The following is a 21,212-nucleotide window of genomic DNA, read 5'->3' on the forward strand; positions in this document are numbered from 1 at the left end:
AGCAGTCGTACTGTACCATCTTCTGCCAGGCAGGCAAGAGATGAGGATTGCTAGCAGTCGTACTGTACCATCTTCTGCCGAGCAGCCATGAGATGTGGATGGCATGCAGTCCTTCTGCACCGTCTGCTGCCAGCCAAAGATGTAAAAGATAGATGGAGTGGATCAAAACAAGAAATAGACCAGATTTGTTTTGTACTCATTTGCCTCCTCCCCTGTCTAGGGGACTCATTTCTCTGGGTCACACTGCAGTCACTCACAGAGAAGGTGCAGCGAGGTAAATCTAGCCATGTATCAATCAGAGGCCAGGCTAACCTCCTCGTTCCAAAAAGAACAATAACTTAGGTGCACCATTTCTTATTGGAACCCTCCGTGAAGTCCTGCCTGAAATACTCCTTGATGTAAAGACACCCCCTTTGTTGATTTTAGCTCCCTGAAGCCAACCCTGTAAGCCGTGTCGTCAGTCGCCCCTCCCTCCGTCAGAGCAACGGCAGACAATCGTTCCGCGCCTTTTTTCTGTGCGGACGCCATACCAAGGCAAGCATGGAGGCCGCTCAGCTCACTTTGGCAATTAGGAGCACATTAAACACCACACGCATTATTCAGCAGTATATGCAGCACCAGAACCGGGCAAAGCGATACCGGGCGAGGAGGTGACGTCAGCGCGGTCACGTGAGTGATGAGGACATGGACACAGATTTCTCTGAAAGCATGGGCCCTGCCAATGCATGCATCATGGTGCTAATGGGGCAGGTTCATGCTGTGGAACGCCGATTCTGGGCTCGGGAAACAAGCACAGACTGGTGGGACCGCATAGTGTTGCAGGTCTGGGACGATTCCCAATGGCTGCGAAACTTTCGCATGCGTAAGGGCACTTTCATGGAACTTTGTGACTTGCTTTCCCCTGCCCTGAGGCGCATGAATACCAAGATGAGAGCAGCCCTCACAGTTGAGAAGCGAGTGGCGATAGCCCTGTGGAAGCTTGCAACGCCAGACAGCTACTGGTCAGTTGGGAATCAATTTGGAGTGGGCAAATCTACTGTTGGGGCTGCTGTGATACAAGTAGCCCACGCAATCAAAGATCTGCTGATATCAAGGGTAGTGACCCTGGGAAATGTGCAGGTCATAGTGGATGGCTTTGCTGCAATGGGATTCCCTAACTGTGGTGGGGCCATAGACAGAACCCATATCCCTATCTTGGCACCGGAGCACCAACCCGCCGAGTACATAAACCGCAAGGGGTACTTTTCGATAGTGCTGCAAGCTCTGGTGGATCACAAGGGACGTTTCACCAACATCAACGTGGGATGGCCGGGAAAGGTACATGACACTCGCATCTTCAGGAACTCTGGTCTGTTTCAAAAGCTGCAGGAAGGGACTTTATTCCCAGACCAGAAAATAACTGTTGGGGATGTTGAAATGCCTATATGTATCCTTGGGGACCCAGCCTACCCCTTAATGCCATGGCTCATGAAGCCGTACACAGGCAGCCTGGACAGTAGTCAGGAGCTGTTCAACTACAGGCTGAGCAAGTGCAGAATGGTGGTAGAATGTGCATTTGGACGTTTAAAGGCGCGCTGGCGCAGTTTACTGACTCGCTTAGACCTCAGCGAAACCAATATTCCCACTGTTATTACTGCTTGCTGTGTGCTCCACAATATCTGTGAGAGTAAGGGGGAGACGTTTATGGCGGGGTGGAAGGTTGAGGCAAATCGCCTGGCTGCTGGTTACGCGCAGCCAGACACCAGGGCGGTTAGAAGAGCACAGGAGGGCGCGGTACGCATCAGAGAAGCTTTGAAAACCAGTTTCATGACTGGCCAGGCTACGGTGTGAAAGTTCTGTTTGTTTCTCCTTGATGAAACCCCCCGCCTCTTAGTTCACTCTACTTCCCTGTAAGCTAACCACCCTCCCCTCCTCCCTTCAATCACCGCTTGCAGAGGCAATAAAGTCATTGTTGCTTCACATTCATGCATTCTTTATTCATTCATCACACAAATAGGGGGATGACTACCAAGGTAGCCCAGGAGGGGTGATGGAGGAGGGAAGGAAAATGCCACACAGCACTTTAAGCACAGCACTTTAAAAGTTTACAACTTTAAAATTTATTGAATGACAGCCTTCTTTTTTTGGGGGCAATCCTCTGTGGTGGAGTGGCTGGTTGGCCGGAGGCCCCCCACCGCATTCTTGGGCATCTGGGTGTGGAGGCTATGGAACTTGGGGAGGAGGGTGGTTGGTTACAGAGGGGCTGCAGTGGCAGTCTGTGCTCCAGCTGCCTTTGCTGCAGCTCAACCATACACTGGAGCATACTGGTTTGGTCCTCCAGCAGCCTCAGCGTTGAATCCTGCCTCCTCTCATCACGCTGCCGCCACATTTGAGCTTCAGCCCTCTCTTCAGCCCACCTCTTACTCTCTTCAGCCCACCTCTTACTCTCTTCAGCCCGCCACCTCTCCTCCCGGTCATTTTGTGCTTTCCTGCACTCTGACATTATTTGCCTCCACGCATTCGTCTGTGCTCTGTCAGTGTGGGAGGACAGCATGAGCTCGGAGAACATTTCATCGCGAGTGCGTTTTTTTTTTTCTTTCTAAGCTTCACTAGCCTCTGGGAAGGAGAAGATCCTGTGATCATTGAAACACATGCAGCTGGTGGAGAAAAAAAAAGGGACAGCGGTATTTAAAAAGACACATTTTATAAAACAGTGGCTACACTCTTTCAGGGTAAACCTTGCTGTTAACATTACATACATAGCACATGTGCTTTCGTTACAAGGTCGCATTTTGCCTCCCCCCTCCCCGTGGCTAACAGCGGGGAACATTTCTGTTTAGCCACAGGCAAACAGCCCAGCAGGAATGGGCTCCTCTGAGTGTCCCCTGAAGAAAAGCACTCTATTTCAACCAGGTGACCATGAATTGTATCTCACTCTCCTGAGGATAACACAGAGATAAACGGATGTTGTTTGAATGCCAGCAAACATACACTGCAATGCTTTGTTCTACAATGATTCCCGAGTACGTGTTACTGGCCTGGAGTGGTAAAGTGTCCTACCATGAAGGATGTAATAAGGCTGCCCTCCCCAGAAACCTTTTGCAAAGGCTTTGGGAGTACATCCAGGAGAACCGCGAATGCCAGGGCAAAGTAATCCTTTCACATGCTTGCTTTTAAACCATGTATAGTATTTTAAAAGGTACACTTACCAGAGGTCCCTTCTCTGCCTGCTGGGTCCAGGAGGCAGCCTTGGGTGGGTTCGGGGGGTACTGGCTCCAGTTCCAGGGTGAGAAACAGTTCCTGGCTGTCGGGAAAACCGGTTTCTCCGCTTGCTTGCTGTGAGCTATCTACAACCTCATCATCATCTTCTTCGTCCCCAAAACCTGCTTCCGTATTGCCTCCATCTCCATTGAAGGAGTCAAACAACACGGCTGGGGTAGTGGTGGCTGAACCCCCTAAAATGGCATGCAGCTCATCATAGAAGCGGCATGTTTGGGGCTCTGACCCAGAGCGGCCGTTCGCCTCTCTGATTTTCTGGTAGGCTTGCCTCAGCTCCTTCAGTTTCATGCGGCACTGCTTCGGATCCCTGTTATGGCCTCTGTCTTTCATGCCCTGGGAGATTTTGACAAAGCTTTTGGCATTTCGAAAACTGGAACAGAGTTCTGATAGCACGGATTCCTCTCCCCAAACAGCGATCAGATCCCGTACCTCCTGTTCGGTCCATGCTGGATCTCTTTTGCGATTCTGGGACTCCATCATGGTCACCTGTGCTGATGAGCTCTGCATGGTCACCTGCAGCTTGCCACGCTGGCCAAACAGGAAATGAGATTCAAAAGTTCGCGGTTCTTTTCCTGTCTACCTGGCCAGTGCATCTGAGTTGAGTGCTGTCCAGAGCGGTCACAATGGAGCACTTTGGGATAGCTCCCGGAGGCCAATACCGTTGAATTGTGTCCACAGTACCCCAAATTCGAGCCGGCAAGGCCGATTTAAGCACTAATCCACTTGTCAGGGGTGGAGTAAGGTACTTAACATTATACAGCACTTTATATGGTCAAAGCACAGCTCCCACTGACTGCTGTTGCAGCGGTGAGTGTTCAGCGTTTCTGCAAATCAGGGCTCAGTTTGGGCACCCGGAAAATGAGGAACACAAAATTAGCGATTTATGACACAGAAGCCCTTTGGTACCTCTGGCAAAGGGATCACTGTTCTTTACGATCAATTCCTGTCGCAGACCTGACAAACTCACTACATCTAATACCCCACTTTCATGGTGGTGTTAATCCATGAAGGGTAGCATGGGAGGTCTCTGCTGAAAGCTTGTAACTTACTGATACTCATAGTCATTGTGAGATGTGCATATGGGTAACATTTAAGGAATAAGGTAACTATATTGGAAATTATGGTCTTGAAGTGAAAGTTCGTCACCAGCAAATCCTGTGTCTTGGTGATGACTCATTCAGGCAGGAGGGAGTTGTTGCCCCTCAGTGGCTAGCCAATCATGTAATGTATTGCTAAGTTGTCCACTGTTTCAACAACCCAGAAAAGTCGATGGAAAATCATCAAAGATAAACTATAAACATCAAAGCCACTTGGAGGTAAAAAGAAAGATGACAACAGATGGGATCACCCTGTCTATGAATAAAGACAAAAGACTGAGTCAGTATATCATAGGGTGGAGAAAGGAATTCTGTATCCATTCACAGAGGAGACATCTCATGGAGTAGGGTTGTTTTTCATGAAAGGTTTGTTCCTGGGAGGCCAGCCAGGTCTGCAACAGATTGTACTTTGGTGGGAAACCTACTTTATTAGCTAGGGAAGGTAACTATTAATACGTTTAGGCCCTGGGTTGTGTTGTGACTTTTTTTTATAGTATAGCCGTTTATTTCCATCACTCTATTGTTTCTCGTGTAACCTCTATTCTGTTCTTAAATGAACTTTTTTGTTTTATAAGTGCTCACAAGTGCTGTACAGTAACTCCTCACTTAACGTTCATAGAATCATAGAATATCAGGGTTGGAAGGGACCCCAGAAGGTCATCTAGTCCAACCCCCTGCTCGAAGCAGGACCAATTCTCAGTTAAATCATCCCAGCCAGGGCTTTGTCAAGCCTGACCTTAAAAACCTCTAAGGAAGGAGATTCTACCACCTCCCTAGGTAACGCATTCCAGTGTTTCACCACCCTCTTAGTGAAAAAGTTTTTCCTAATATCCAATCTAAACCTCCCCCACTGCAACTTGAGACCATTACTCCTCATTCTGTCATCTGCTACCATTGAGAACAGTCTAGAGCCATCCTCTTTGGAACCCCTTTTCAGGTAGTTGAAAGCAGCTATCAAATCCCCCCTCATTCTTCTCTTCTGCAGACTAAACAATCCCAGCTCCCTCAGCCTCTCCTCATAAGTCATGTGTTCTAGACCCCTAATCATTTTTGTTGCCCTTCGCTGGACTCTCTCCAATTTATCCACATCCTTCTTGTAGTGTGGGGCCCAAAACTGGACACAGTACTCCAGATGTGGCCTCACCAATGTCGAATAGAGGGGAACGATCACGTCCCTCAATCTGCTCGCTATGCCCCTACTTATACATCCCAAAATGCCATTGGCCTTCTTGGCAACAAGGGCACACTGCTGACTCATATCCAGCTTCTCATCCACTGTCACCCGTAGGTCCTTTTCCGCAGAACTGCTGCCTAGCCATTCGGCCCCTAGTCTGTAGCGGTGCATTGGATTCTTCCGTCCTAAGTGCAGGACCCTGCACTTATCCTTATTGAACCTCATCAGATTTCTTTTGGCCCAATCCTCCAATTTGTCTAGGTCCTTCTGTATCCTATCCCTCCCCTCCAGCGTATCTACCACTCCTCCCAGTTTAGTATCATCCGCAAATTTGCTGAGAGTGCAATCTACACCATCCTCCAGATCATTTATGAAGATATTGAACAAAACCGGCCCCAGGACCGACCCCTGGGGCACTCCACTTGACACCGGCTGCCAACTAGACATGGAGCCATTGATCACTACCCATTGAGCCCGACAATCTAGCCAGCTTCCTACCCACCTTATAGTGCATTCATCCAGCCCATACTTCCTTAACTTGCTGACAAGAATACTGTGGGAGACCGTGTCAAAAGCTTTGCTAAAGTCAAGAAACAATACATCCACTGCTTTCCCTTCATCCACAGAACCAGTAATCTCATCATAAAAGGCGATTAGATTAGTCAGGCATGACCTTCCCTTGGTGAATCCATGCTGGCTGTTCCTGATCACTTTCCTCTCATGCAAGTGCTTCAGGATTGATTCTTTGAGGACCTGCTCCATGATTTTTCCAGGGACTGAGGTGAGGCTGACTGGCCTGTAGTTCCCAGGATCCTCCTCCTTCCCTTTTTTAAAGATTGGCACTACATTAGCCTTTTTCCAGTCATCCGGGACTTCCCCCCGTTCGCCACGAGTTTTCAAAGATAATGGCCAATGGCTCTGCAATCACAGCCACCAATTCCTTCAGGTTTCAGAGGAACAGCCGTGTTAGTCTGTATTCGCAAAAAGAAAAGGAGTACTTGTGGCACCTTAGAGACTAACCAGTTTATTTGAGCATGAGCTTTCGTGAGCTACAGCTCACTTCATCAGATGTTTACCGTGGAAACTGCAGCAGACTTTATATACACACAGAGAATATGAAACAATACCTCCTCCCACCCCACTGTCCTGCTGGTAATAGCTTAGAAAATAGCCCGACTTGATTATGTAAAGAGTTGTCACTTTGGATGGGCTAGCACCAGCAGGAGAGTGAATTTGTGTGGGGGGGTGGAGGGTGAAAAAACCTGGATTTGTGCTGGAAATGGCCCACCTGTTGATCATTTTAGATAAGCTATTACGAGCAGGACAGTGGGGTGGGAGGAGGTATTGTTTCATATTCTCTGTGTGTATATAAAGTCTGCTGCAGTTTCCACGGTAAACATCTGATGAAGTGAGCTGTAGCTCACGAAAGCTCATGCTCAAATAAATTGGTTAGTTTCTAAGGTGCCACAAGTACTCCTTTTCTTTTTGCAATTCCTTCAGCACTCTTGGATGCAACTCGTCCGGCCCCATGGACTTGTGCACGTCCAGCTTTTCTAAATAGTCCCTAACCACCTCTCTCTCCACAGAGGGCTGGCCATCTCTTCCCATCATTTTGTGATGCCCAGCACAGCAGTCTGGGAGCTGACCTTGTTAGTGAAAACAGAGGCAAAAAAAGCATTGAGTACATTAGCTTTTTCCACATCCTCTGTCACTAGGTTGCCTCCCTCATTCAGTAAGGGGCCCACACTTTCCTTGGCTTTCTTCTTGTTGCCAACATACCTGAATAACGTTGTAGTTATGTTCCTAAAAAAATGCAACTTTAAGTGAAACGATGTTAAACGAATCCAATTTTCCCATAAGATTTAATGTAAATGAGGGGGGTTAGGTTCCAAGGAAATTTTTGGGAGGCAGACAAAAAGCATTATATACTGTACAGTACTGCACTGTGGTTGGGAGGTGCTCCTGGCTTACCCCAAGGCACAGCCCGCTGCAGGCAAGGACACTAGGAAGTACCTTGTGCAGCAGCAGTGGCAGCTTCCTTGGAAAAGAACAGGCGGCGACTTTGCCGGGGGATGTTCCAGGCCCGCCTCTTCCCGTTTGGTGGGGCTTAGGACTTTCTGGGAGGGAGGGGGAAGAGTGGAGACAGGGCGCTTACCTACTCCTCCCCCTCCCTCCCAGCGCTTTGCACAAGTTCCTCTTCTCCGCCTCCTCCCCCTCCCTCCCAGATAGTCCTAAGTGCTGCCCAACAGCTGTCTGGCAGCAGGGGAAGCACTGGGAGGGAGGGGGAGGAGGCAGAGAAGAGGAACTTGTGCAATGCTCCCTTGTAAAGTCGCTGTTCTGCCACAGAATCTTACAACAGTGGACAGAGCAGGCAGCCAAACGACGTTATCAGGGAGCATTGCACAACTTTAAACGAGCATGTTCCCTAATGGAGCAGTGACGTAACTTCGAAACAACGTTAAGCGGGAAGACATTAAGTGAGGAGTTAATGTACATTATACAGGAACAGTGATTTAAGGTTAAACTGGGGCGCACTGCTCTTTTGGGAGCAGAGTATCTGAGATTTCTTTGAGTTGGGCTGGATATTGCAGGAGACCACTTCAAGGAGTCTCAGACTGGGCTGCACCTCTTATTAACCTTTGCAAGGCAAAGACACAGCTGGTGTAGTCCAGACATGTGTGCTTGAGTGGCTGATAGGCTGGTGGTGTTAGGGGGCTAACACACAGCCATCACAAACAAGACTTCCTCTACTAGAGGCAGGGGTTAACAAGGTGACTCACAGTCCTGGGTATCCTGAAGACCTGCCTTAACCATGAGACCCTCCTTTCTCTTCCTGCAATCCCCTGCCTCCTTCACTACACGCCTTCCAACTTCTACAACGATTGAAGCTGGGGTCCTGATGAAATCTGCATCCTTCATTACGCAATCCTGATTCATCCCCAGATTACAGTCCTTTGTGTGTCCTGTGGACAAAATAGTATATGATCATATAATTAAAGACCAGATCATAATTAGGCTTGGAGAATTGGATTTTAATTGTCCTTATAATTCTGATGGATAATATCAATGTTTTTAAGCATTTTTCAATGGTTATTGATTTTATATTTTCACAATTGTGCAACATAGTGTTAAATGTTTTTGTCTATTTTGTATTGATTTAAATTTTCACTGTAAGTGGTGTGGGGGGAGAATATCACTTTCACTACTTTGTTTGCCCCTCCCCTCTTCCCGCCCCCCTACTCGCCCCCCAAATTTTTTCCCATGGGAAGTTAGTATGGAAAGGGGGGAAGGAACACTTTCTTTTTTATCACTTCACACTTTTTCCATTTGAATAAACTAAAAAAAGACTCTGTCCCCTCTCCCACTTTCTCTCCCTTCTCACCCCTTTTTCATTTAAAAAAAATAATTTGAAATGTTTTTCAAAACAAAAATCAAATTTGTGGGGGAGGGAGGAAACAAATTCCAACCAGCTCTTCTACTTACTGTTTTTTTATAATTACAGAAGAGCAAGCGTTAAACTAGTTTAAAGTGCATCTTCTGTGGTGTTGCACTGGTTTAACTAGATCAATTTAAAATAAATTTTATTAAACTGGTGCAACTTCTTGAGTACAGACAAGGACTAGGCAATGTTTGGGATCATGTTAAGGAAGTAACACGTACTATTTTAATAACTACGGGCATGGCAATTTCCTTGCATGTGATCTCGGCCACTGCTTTATCTAGTCTTTCCGAGTTGGAGGGCTTTAATTCTTCCTTTGTAAGTTATTCTTTAGGCAGCAATTAATATTGGTGTGTGTCATTTTTAAAGTGTTGAGGAATGGAAGATTCTCATTCTAAAAGAGGCTCTGATTAGAATTTAATACGGCCAAAACAGATCCAACCTGGTGATCTGAATGCTCTATCTGTGTACTATTATAAATAGGATTTCTAACACGTTTACTTCATAATGTCAAGCATACCCTCAAGGTAAATTTTCTTATCCTTTCATTTTGATGGACTTTTTGCTTTTGCTAACCAGGAGCTGTAATCCTATTTAGTCTACATTTCAATTAATCTTTTTTACAAAGGTAAAGTTAAAATCAAACAGCTGTGATTCACTGACTGGTACTACAGCAGGCTAGCCTGCTGTTTCTCCCCAAACCCCCATCACACATGAACAGTGTCCTTCCTTTCAGTATACTTCCATTTATGGTATCTTCTTGATGAATCAATGCAATTTATTTCATCACAAAAGTCATCAACATTTTGACTGAGTTTCTTCAGTCCTGGGAGTGGAAAAATCTTTCATGCCAGACTATGTGAAATTGCAACTGCATGGCCGTTTAACTAAGGCTGCAAGTTTTTCATGGAGGTCATGGAAGTCACAGATCCTATGGCTTTCCAGGACCTCTGGGACTTCTGAAGCAGCTGGCCCAGGGGCCGCCTGAGCAGCTCGGGCCCCACTTGCTGCTGGGGCAATGTCAGGTCACAGCACCACCCCCAGCAGGAGTTTGAGTGTTGGAGGGGGGTTGGGGCATGGGAGGGGGTGAGGTCTCGGGGGGGCGTTCCCTGGAAGCAGCGACATCCCCCTCCCTCAGCTCCTAGCAGATAGCTCTGTGCACTGCCTCTGCCTGCAGCCATTGCCCCCAGTTCCAGCCCAGAGTGGGGCCTGGGCTGCTCCCCCCAAGCGCCCCCGGGCCATCTTGAGCACCCATGGTGCCCCTCCGGCCACCCCAACCAGCATCCGCAGCACCCCCGGACCGCCCCCAAGATTTAGTCAGGGGTATATAGTAAAAGTCATGCACAGGTCATGGGCTGTGAATTTTTGTTTATTGCCCGTGGCCTGTGCATGACTTACTAAAAATACCTGTGCCTAAAACGTAGCCTTAAGCATAACTAATAAGCAAATATGACCGCTGGCGGTTGTCACCATAAGAAGACAGTGGTAAGAACAGGAAGAGAAGTTCATTATAAGCTCACATTAAAAAAATAATGTATCTGAGATCTCAGCTGAATGAATGTTTAGTAGAGAACTACTTCTGGGAGACATGCACTCTCTTGGCAGCACCATGTGGGGTACGTGTAGCTACAAGTTCCAGTGAAATGCAGGCTGTGTCCACATAAGGTTTTGGTGTGTCTCTATTTGCACAAGCTGTGCCTCAATGTCTATGCTGCTATTTATACCCATGCTGGGGTGTGTGTGTGTGCGTGGGCAGTGTACGTACTTTACATGCTGCTGTAAGAAGTGTGCAATGTAAACAAAAGCTCAGGCTAGACCTTGCTGGGTTGGCTGCATGAGCATCTACAAAACGGCTGTGCTAGTAAAGGTGTGTTTTGGAACTCTGTTTATATGGCTTTGTACCCCTTTGAGTTTGGGGTAAAAGCTGTGTGTTATTTGGCCACAAAGTGAGAGACAGTACGGTCTAGTGGATAGGGCATTGGACTAGACAGCAAAAAAAGCAAGTGTTCTATTCCTGGCTCTCCTACCGTGTGACTTTAGCTATGTCATTTCCCCTTTCTGTGCCCACTTCCTGCCCCACCCATTGTCAGTCTTGTCTATTCAGATTGTAAGCTTTCTGACAGCAGTACAAGTGTAAAATAAAGACCACGACTTTGTATCACTTTTTTGGTCCTGCTACTTCCCAAGTGAAATCACAGTGAAACTCAGTCAACCATGGCTTGGTGACTCTCAAATTGGGGTTGGGGGAACTAGAGGAACCTTACTTTAACACAAAACAAACTTTATTTCTGTTGGTTACAAATCCTTACAAATATAATAGACCATTACAAACGAGCAAACACACTTATAATGTGAGAACTGATTGCAAATGCAGGGGCCAGGGCACTGATTTGGGGATGGCAGAGAGAGAGCAAGCAAGAGACCAAGAGCGCATGCAAGAATGCTTCTTTGGGGCAGAGCACTACCTGGAAAGCCAGGCTTGGAAAGTGTGAGCAAGGAAACAGTCTCCTGTTGGTTGTTCCTACAGTGTTCAGGGAAACAGGACTTTGTCCATTCTTTGTAAATAAACAGGACCGCACCAAAGGAATGCCTGATTTGTATCGCCAATTTCTCCTCCTACCAAAACCAACCCTGAACATTTGCTAACTGCTTGGGATGAGGGACAACAATGCATACAATCAAATGGGTTAGTAGAAAAGGCAGTACAAATAAGAAAACATGATTTAACAGTGTCCTGGCAGATTCAAGAGAGCCACACTTAGCACTGTTAGACAGCCACAGCGTACCTTACAGAGCTTTGTTAGCATCCCCAGTGTAAAGACTTGTGCACAAAAGAACAAAAACCTTGGTTCCTACATCTGGCCAAAGAAAACGTATCCCTGAATGAGGTACAAAATGCCAGGAGACTAGAAGACAGAGAATTCTGCCACAAGTATGTCAAACAGGTACCCCTGTGCAAGTGTGAGAAGAAATTATACTCCAAACAGAAAATGGCTCCCAAAGTAGTAAAGTAACAGCTCTACAATACACACAAAGGTTGTAAATCATAAACACCACCCCTGAGGATCAGTCCTCTAGGAGGAACAGGAAACATCTATACAAAACCAATGTGGATGCTGGCTGCCTGTTTTTCAGAAACATCTAGAAGCTGCTGACAGGGCTTGTGGGCTGAACGAAGTAAATGCGTGGTCATGCAATCAGTGACAAGGAAAAACAGCAAGAGTGCCAAACACAGGTTACAGGTTATGGATCCACCTCAGGGGCTAAAGTAACTGTTTTGCACAACAAAGCCACTGCAGAAAGAAGCTTTTTAAGAATGTGTTCACAAAACCCATGAGGTTCAGAGAGAGTGGTTATTGAAACATGTCCAGTAAGGCAGAATTATGCTCTCTGTCCTGACCTCTATCCTTGAGGTCTCAATATGTGTAATTTAATTGGCTATATTAGTTTTGTAGGTATTGGTTTCATAGATTCATAGATATTTAGGTCAGAAGGGACCATTATGATCATCTAGTCTGACCTCCTGCACAACGCAGGCCACAGAATTTCACCCACCACTCCTGCAAAAAACCTCACACCTATATCTGTGCTATTGAAGTCCTCAAATCGTAGTTTAAAGACTTCAAGGAGCAGAGAATCCTCCAGCAAGTGACCCGTGCCCCATGCTACAGAGGAAGGCGAAAAACCTCCAGGGCCTCTTCCAATCTACCCTGGAGGAAAATTCCTCCCCGACCCCAAATATGGCGATCAGCTAAACCCTGAGCATATGGGCAAGATTCATCAGCCAGATACTACAGAAAATTCTTTCCTGGGTAACTTGGATCCCACCCCATCTAATATCCCATCACAGGCCATTGGGCCTATTTACCATGAATATTTAATTACCAAAACCATGTTATCCCAGGATACCATCTCCTCCATAAACTTATCGAGTTTAATCTTAAAGCCAGATAGATCTTTTGTCCCCACTGCTTCCCTTGGAAGGCTTTTCCAAAACTTCACTCCTCTGATGGTTAGAAACCCTCGTCTAATTTCTAATCTAAATTTCCTGGTGGCCAGTTTATATCCATTTGTTCTTGTGTCCACATTGGTACTGAGCTTAAATAATTCCTCTCCCTCCCCAGTATTTATCCCTCTGATATATTTATAGAGAGCAATCATATCTCCCCTCAAACTTCTTTTAGTTAGGCTAAACAAGCCAAGCTCCTTGAGTTTCCTTTCATAAGACAAGATTTCCATTCCTCGGATCATCCTAGTAGCCTTTCTCTGTACCTGTTCCACTTTGAATTCATCCTTCTTAAACATGGGAGACCAGAACTGCACACAGTATTCCAGGTGAGGTCTCACCAGTGCCTTGTATAACAGTATTAAAACCTCCTTATCCCTACTGGAAATACCTCTCCTGATGCATCCCAAGACAGCATTAGCTTTTTTCACGGCTATATCACATTGGCAGCTCATAGTCATCCTATGATCAACCAATACTCCAAGGTCCTTTTCCTCCTCCGTTACTTCTAATTGATGTGTCCCTAGCTTATAACTAAAATTCTTGTTATTAATCCCTAAATGCATGACCTTACACTTCTCACTATTAAATTTCATACTATTACTATTACTCCAGTTTACAAGGTCATCCAGATCCTCCTTGTCAAGGTTCCTCCCCCACTCTGAAGTCTAGGGTACAGATGTGGGGACCTGCATGAAAAAAACCCCCTAAGCTTATCTTTACCAGCTTAGGTCAAAACTTCCCCAAGGTACAAAATATTACACCCGTTATCCTTGGAATGGCCGCTACCACCACCAAACTAATACTGGTTACTGGGGAAGAGCTGTTTGGACGCGTCTTTCCCCCCAAAATACTTCCCCAAAACCTTGCACCCCACTTCCTGGACAAGGTTTGGTAAAAAGCCTCACCAATTTGCCTAGGTGACTACAGACCCAGACCCTTGGATCTTAAGAACAATGAACAATCCTCCCAACACTTGCACCCCCCCCCTCTCCTGGGAAATGTTGGATAAAAAGCCTCACCAATTTGCATAGGTGACCACAGACCCAAACCCTTGGATCTGAGAACAATGAAAAAGCATTCAGTTTTTTAAAAGAAGACTTTTAATAAAAAATAGCAGTAAATAGAAATAAAGAAATCCCCCCTGTAAAATCAGGATGGTAGATATCTTACAGGGTAATTAGATTCAAAACATAGAGAACCCCTCTAGGCAAAACCTTAAGTTACAAAAAAAGTACACAGACAGAAATAGTTATTCTATTCAGCACAATTCTTTTCTCAGCCATTTAAAGAAATCATAATCTAACACATACCTAGCTAGATTACTTACTAAAAGTTCTAAGACTCCATTCCTGTTCTGTCTCTGGCAAAAGCAGCATACAGACAGACCCTTTGTCCCTCTCCCTCCTCCCAGCTTTTGAAAGTATCTTGTCTCCTCATTGGTCATTTTGGTCAGGTGCCAGCGAGGTTACCTTTAGCTTCTTAACCCTTTACAGGTGAGAGGAGCTTTCCCCTGGCCAGGAGGGATTTCAAAGGGGTTTACCCTTCCCTTTATATTTATGACACTCCTGTATGATATCCTGGTCCTTCTCTAAATTGGCAATACCTCCCAGCTTTGTATCATCCGCAAACTTTATTAGCACACTCCCACTTTTTGTGCCAAGGTCAGTAATAAAAAGATTAAATAAGATTGGTCCCAAAACCAATCCTTGAGGAACTCCACTGGTAACCTCCCTCCAGCCTGACAGTTCACCTTTCAGTAGGACCCGTTGTAGTCTCCCCTTCAACCAATTCCTTATCCACCTTTCAATTTTCCTATTGATCCCCATCTTATCCAATTTAACTAATAATTCCCCATGTGGCACGGTATCAAATGCCTTACTAGATAAATTAGATCCACTGTGTCTTCTTTGTCTAAAAAATCTGTTACTTTCTCAAAGAAGGAGATCAGGTTGGTTTGGCACGATCTACCTTTTGTAAAACCATGTTGTATTTTGTCCCATTTACCATTGACTTCAATGTCCTTAACTACCTTCTCCTTCAAAATTTTTTCCAAGACCTTGCATACTACAGATGTCAAACTAACAGGCCTATAATTACCCGGATTATTTTTTTTCCCTTTCTTAAAAATAGGAACTATGTTAGCAATTCTCCAATCATTCGGTACAACTCCTGAGTTTACAGATTCATTAAAAATTCTTGCTAATGGGCTTGCAATTTCATGTGCCAATTCCTTTAATATTCTTGGATGAAGATTATCTGGGCCCCCTGATTTAGTCCCATTAAGCTGTTTGAGTTTCGCTTCTACCTCAAATATGGTAATGTCTACCTCCATATCCTCATTCCCATTTGTCATGTTACCATTATCCCTAAGATCCTCTTTAGTCTTATTAAAGACTGAGGTAAATTATTTGTTTAGATATTGGGCCATGCCTAGATTATCCTTGACCTCCACTCCATCCTCAGTGTTTAGCGGTCCCACTTCTTCTTTCTCTGTTTTCTTCTTATTTATATGACTATAGAACCTTTTACTACTGGTTTTAATTCCCTTTGCAAGGTCCAACTCTACTTGACTTTTAGTCTGTCTCACTTTATCCCTACATGTTCTGACCTCAATAAGGTAGCTTTCCTTGCTGATCCCTCCCTTCTTCCACTCCCTGTATGCTTTCTGCTTTTTCTTAATCACCTCTCTGAGATGCTTGCTCATCCAGCTTGGTCTACAACTCCTGCCTATGAATTTTTTCCCCTTTCTTGGGATGCAGGCTTCCGATAGCTTCTGCAGCTTTGATTTAAAATAATCCCAGGCCTCCTCTACCTTTAGATCTATAAATTCTTCAGTCCAATCCACTTCCCTAACTGGTTTCCTTAATTTTTGAAAGTCAGCCCTTTTGAAATCAAAAACCCTAGTTGCAGATTTATTTTTGTTAATCCTTCCGTTCAGTTTGAACTGAATTAGCTCATAATCACTTGAGCCAAGACTATCCCCTACAACCATTTCTTCTATGAGATCTTCACTACTCACCAAAACCAAATCTAAAATGGCATCCCCTCTAGTCGGTTCAGCAACTACTTGCTGAAGGAATCCATCAGCTATCGCATCTAGGAAAATCTGAGCCCTATTATTATTACTAGCACTCGTCCTCCAGTCTATATCTGGGAAGTTAAAGTCTCCCATGATCACACAGTTTCCATTAGTATTTACTTTATTAAAAACATTAAAAAGGGCTCTGTCTATATCCAAATTAGATCCTGGCGGTCTATAGCACACCCCAAGCACTATCCCAGGGACGGCTCTAATAGTTTTCTTCCCCAATGTAATTTTTGCCCAGACGGACTCAGTCATATCCATTTCATTGCTTCTTATTTCTTTACATTCTACCTCATCATTGATATACAATGCTACTCCACCACCTTTACCTTTATTTCGGTCTTTCCTAAACAGCACATACCCCTCAATACCTGTTCAGTTGACACTGTTTTATTGGCATTGGATCTTTTTGAAAATCAAAACTTTTTTCTTTTCTTTTGAAAATCAAAGAGCAGGTTGGAACTTGTTGTACTGAAAAATAGTTTTATTGAAACTGATTTGTTGTGTGGGGAAAATGTCAGATCAACTCAATGTTCATTTTCCCCTGCTGGAAATATTGCAATGAAAATATAATTTACTTTTCATTTGATTTTAAAAAAAAGTTTCATTTCCAATTGGTTCAAAACTTCCAGGGGGGGGATATTTTTTTTCCAACTGAATTTTCCAAATTAGAATATTTTGTCTGAAATTTCCTCACAGAAAAATTTTGTTTTTTCCAGGGTGAATTTGATTTAAATCACTAGTCAGGAAGACTTGATTTAATCCTGGATTTCTACATAAAAGTGCATTCTTGTTGGTGGTTATAACCTTAATACATATTCTTCACAATTCAGAGATAGATGTAGGTTTCATTTTTAGAAGGTACACACTATACATTTTTAGAGTGATTTATTTTGAAAACTTTTCAGATTAGTTTTACAGCTACATCAGAAAATGAATGATTGTTTGCTTATTTCATTTACCAAAGGTAACTGAAGCAGATATTTATGAAGTCATTGGGAGGTGAACTTTCTCCAGTTCAACAGGTTAATCATTAATATTTGGAGGATTTTTTGCCATGCTGTATTAGGAAGAGAACATAACCAGACAGACATTTAAATTGTTTTATTTAACTAAAATAACATTATGTATTCTGGATTTTTTTCTTCAACAACAAACATAATATTTTAACAAAACAAGCATATACATTTTTGAACTTAGTTAAACATTCAAGTTTATTTTAAAATCAGGTTTGTTTTTTAAATTTTTCTTAACTAAAATAGGTAAATGAAATATTTAAAAAAAAACAAATTAGATCGACTGTCAGCCAGGTCAACATGAGAAACTTAAAATATTGGCTTCTGCAGCTAACTCAGTCGTCTTCACCTTCATTTTCCTGTTTGTTCATAATCTGGAAAAGAAAAACAAGCTTTCCTGCTTTTTCAGGTCCCAAATGATTTCTCAATTTGGAATGAATTCGTCCAAAGGAAGAAAATATTATTTCTACACTGTCAAAAGAAACTACAACTGTTAAAAGTGAAATGGTCACTTCAACAGTTTCTGAATCCAAATGCTTAAGTGACTTCCACCAGTTCATGATGTGACTTTCTTTAAAACATCATCAGCAAACATATATTTCTCGAATGGTTCTTATTCCTAAACTGGGTCTCTTTTACGGCCTGCTGCCATTATAGGTTTTTCCTTCGAGTGAGAGAATGGTATGGTAGCTCTCAAATCAATGAAGGCCACACTCAGAAAGACCTGAAGACTTCTGGAATATGCTGCTCAAACAGTTTCACTTTTGTTTCTACTGCCTGTCCCTTCCTTCTCACATTTATCACCAGACTTCTTCTCCTTGTCCAGATCTATTCTGCCCCCAAATATCTTCTAGTCATTGAACTTTTTGAAACTTTGCACTTTTAGAGAGAGAGGTAAGGGACTGACTCTGTATACACAAATTTGCAGAGGGACAATAGGACTGAGTTCTTATTTCTCACCTCTCTATATATTTATTTAAAAACATTTTTGCTGTTAACAAGCAAGTTATCTCTGCAGAACAGTCTGAGAACTGCAAAACTAAGCATAGCTGATGGTATCTTCTAGACTAAGCACTGAGTCCCGTTGGGTAGATAGAAAGATTAACTTAAATACTCTATACAGAAGTCGAACCCCATAAAATTGGATCCCTAATCCATGAACTATTGGAACTCATTTACAAAAATTTTCTTAAACATTATATGGCTATATTGTCTCATACTATAGAATTCGAATTTATAATCCCTATTCCATGATGAGATATCTATCTTAATTAAAACTATCTTTAGAGTTTTAATTAAGCATTTTACAAAAAGCATTTTATAAAAAAAATCCGATTTAAATTAAAAAAAAAATTATTTTTAAAGCATTGATTTTTATCCACCCTGGTTTTTTCTAACCTGCTCTACCAAACATGGACTTTAGATTGTGAGTTGTTTGAAGCAGGGACAGTCTCTTACTCTGTGTGTGTGTGTGCACGCATGTGCACGCACGTGCAGTGTTGTAGCTATGTCTGTTCCAGCATATTAGAGAGGATGGGTGAGGTAATATTTTTTTATTGGATGAGCTTTCAGATTTCTTCTTCAGGTCTGGGGAACTTACTGGGTGTCCTCTTAGGTTATGTCTACACTACCACGGTAAGTCGGCCTATGCTACGCAACTCCAGCTACGTGAATAATGTAGCTGGAGTAAACGTACCTAAGGTCAAGTTATCACGGGGTCTACACCGCAGGGGGTCGACAGGGGACAATCTCCTGTTGACTTACCTTACTCTTCTAATTGGGGGTAGAGTACAGGGATTGACTGGAGAGTGATCTGCAGTCAATTTGGCGGGTCTTCACTAGACCTGCTAAATTCACTGCCAGTGGATTGATCTCAGAGCCTGGATCCCTGCCCTAGTGTAGACCTGCTCTTAGTAAGTTTCACAGACCTGAAGAGAGCTCTTTGTAAGCTTGAAAGCTTGTCTCTCACTACCAAAAGTTGGTCCAATTAAAATAAAAATTCTCTCACTTGCTTTGTCTCCCTTTGTGTTTGTATTACACCAAGAACAATTACACCCTGATCAGTTGGAGAATCTAGACACTACTATTAAATAAACTATAGCAGTTATGCTCATCCCAAGAGGAAACAAAAATGTGCCCAATCAAAACTGACCAAAGCAGTTTGAATTCATAATACTCACAAGCTCATGAGTTGGAGTTAGCCAGAAATTACTCTGTGAACAACAAATACCTTTAGAAAAAAAATCAGTCTTTTCACAGAGAAGTCATAAAAGTAGATAAATGTGAATTCTGTGTAATAAATGGTTCTGTTCAAATTAGAGTTTATGCTCACATTGCAGGGCCTATAGCCAAGGGGGATATAGTAATATCAGGTACCCCATGAACTCTATGCACAATGGGACCAAATTCAGCTGCAACAATGATAAACTAACCTTACCATGGAACTTTATCTACTACCATGGAATACCCTTCACTTTCATCAGCCCAAACCCCAAACACCCACACAAGTGTGGCAGATAGTTAAAAATACTCATTGATGTAAAATTCAGCAGTTATTTTTGACAGTGATGATAATGAAGGCTGGCTTTGTTATGCTTTTCAGGTGGGCCAGCTCCATGCCACTCCCTAAGCTTAGGTCTGCAATGCTAGTCAGATGACCTGGCTGAGAACCTCCAGGGCCATGGGAAGTTTATTATTTATACTGTTGTGCGCTGGGTTAAACCTCTTTGAAACTGGGCAGTGTAACTGCTCCCTTCATTTAAGATTATTGTAAGAAACCATTAAACTTCTTTATGTAGGCAGGCAGCTGAAACAAGAGGCCTCCACCCCAAACCCAGATGCTCACTGCCCCAAACTTGCAGGGTACTTGCGGGCAGAGAGGTTGCTCTACCTATTGTTTTGTGAAAGACTGTGGGTCTGAAAGAGAGCAGGGGAAGAAAAACCAAGGGCACAGTCAGAACAAGCACTGGGAACCTCACCCTGAGAAAAGCTAGGGGCAGGTCTACAATTACAACATGGCATCGGCCCAACTGTGCCACTGCAAAGTTTTAGCGATGATGCTTCTACACCACTCCTGTTGGTGCAGTTAAGCCACCTCTATAAGAGGCAGTAGCTATGTCGACAGAAGAAGCCCTTTGGTTGACAGAGTGCTGTCTACTCCAGGGAGTTCAGTTGGTATAACTGTGAAAAGAAAAGGAGTACTTGTGGCACCTTAGAGACTAACCAATTTATTTGAGCATGAGCTTTCGTGAGCTACAGCTCACTTCATCGGATGCATACTGTGGAAAATACAGCAGATGTTTTTATACACACAGACCATGAAAAAATGGGTGTTTATCACTACAAAAGGTTTTCTCTCCCCCCACCCCACAAAAGAGAAAACCTTTTGTAATGATAAACACCCATTTTTTCATGGTCTGTGTGTATAAAAACATCTGCTGTATTTTCCACGGTATGCATCTGATGAAGTGAGCTGTAGCTCACGAAAGCTCATGCTCAAATAAATTGGTTAGTCTCGAAGGTGCCACAAGTCCTCCTTGTCTTTTTGCGAATACAGACTAACACGGCTGCTACTCTGAAACTTGGTATAACTGTGTTGCTCAAGGGTGAGGATTTTTCAGATTTTCTGAGTTATACCCATGTAAGACAGCTTTTGCTGACTGGAAATGGGGCTTGGAGCTGTAAGTGAGCAAAGACCCTGTCTCTTGTTTGATTCCTGCTGTGTTAATGGAAACAGGATTTTGTAATCCTATTTGTTGATAAAGAATGTACATCAGATACCGGGCTCCATCATCAATTTCTCCTTCTAACTGGAACAACCCCTAGGACCCTAACATTTTGGCTAGCCGCTTGGGTCAAAAGAGGTTAATATATTAGTGGTATCTAAGAACTCCAGTTGAGGGACCGGGACCAAGGGCGACGGGCTGACCCGCTGCAGAGCTCCCGCTGCGGGGCCGGGGCCTCACCTCAGGGAACCGCGCCGCGCTGTGACGTCATCCTCTTCCCGCCCGCGGGGCTCCGGCCCGGGCCCGGCTTCACGCGCCTCCCCGGGGGTACACGGGGCCGCGCCCCCGCGGCGGGGGGATGGGAGCGGGGCTGGCGCGCGGCGGCTGCTAATAAAGTTGGTGTTGAAAG

At 44.1% G+C, this 21,212-nt stretch overlaps 1 protein-coding gene across 3 annotated transcripts; it reads right to left on the reverse strand.

Moving 5' to 3' along the window:
* Positions 1-2,075: 2,075 nt before the first annotated feature.
* LOC125645102 (uncharacterized) lies at positions 2,076-21,210 on the reverse strand. Of its 3 annotated transcripts, XM_048870162.2 has the most exons (4): positions 21,044-21,128; positions 8,310-8,492; positions 3,189-4,611; positions 2,076-2,636 (listed from the first exon to the last, which is right to left on the reverse strand). In XM_048870162.2, exons 3-4 carry the CDS (start codon positions 3,763-3,765, stop codon positions 2,482-2,484), a joined length of 732 nt encoding a protein of 243 aa, XP_048726119.2. In that variant the 5' UTR covers positions 3,766-4,611; positions 8,310-8,492; positions 21,044-21,128; the 3' UTR covers positions 2,076-2,481. The 3 variants fall into 3 exon arrangements, 1 of the variants encoding a protein (XP_048726119.2); XR_007359184.1 differs by lacking the exons at positions 2,076-2,636; positions 3,189-4,611; positions 8,310-8,492 and adding exons at positions 17,152-17,452; positions 19,259-19,291 and having other exon boundaries at positions 21,044-21,133; XR_007359183.2 differs by lacking the exons at positions 2,076-2,636; positions 3,189-4,611; positions 8,310-8,492 and adding an exon at positions 17,152-17,452 and having other exon boundaries at positions 21,044-21,210.
* Between the last annotated feature and the right edge of the window lie 2 nt (positions 21,211-21,212).

This window comes from Caretta caretta, chromosome 11 (genome assembly GCF_965140235.1).
Source record: "Caretta caretta isolate rCarCar2 chromosome 11, rCarCar1.hap1, whole genome shotgun sequence".
NCBI lineage: Eukaryota > Metazoa > Chordata > Testudines > Cheloniidae > Caretta > Caretta caretta.

Excerpts from the sequence above, each read along its gene's own strand:
- LOC125645102 (XM_048870162.2), bottom strand. The coding sequence starts at position 3,765 with ATGCAGAGCTCATCAGCACAGGTGACCATGATGGAGTCCCAGAATCGC. Across the intron at positions 2,637-3,188 it reads AGGCAGAGAAGGGACCTCTG|CTGCATGTGTTTCAATGATC; the intron begins GTAAGTGTACCT and ends TTTCTCCACCAG.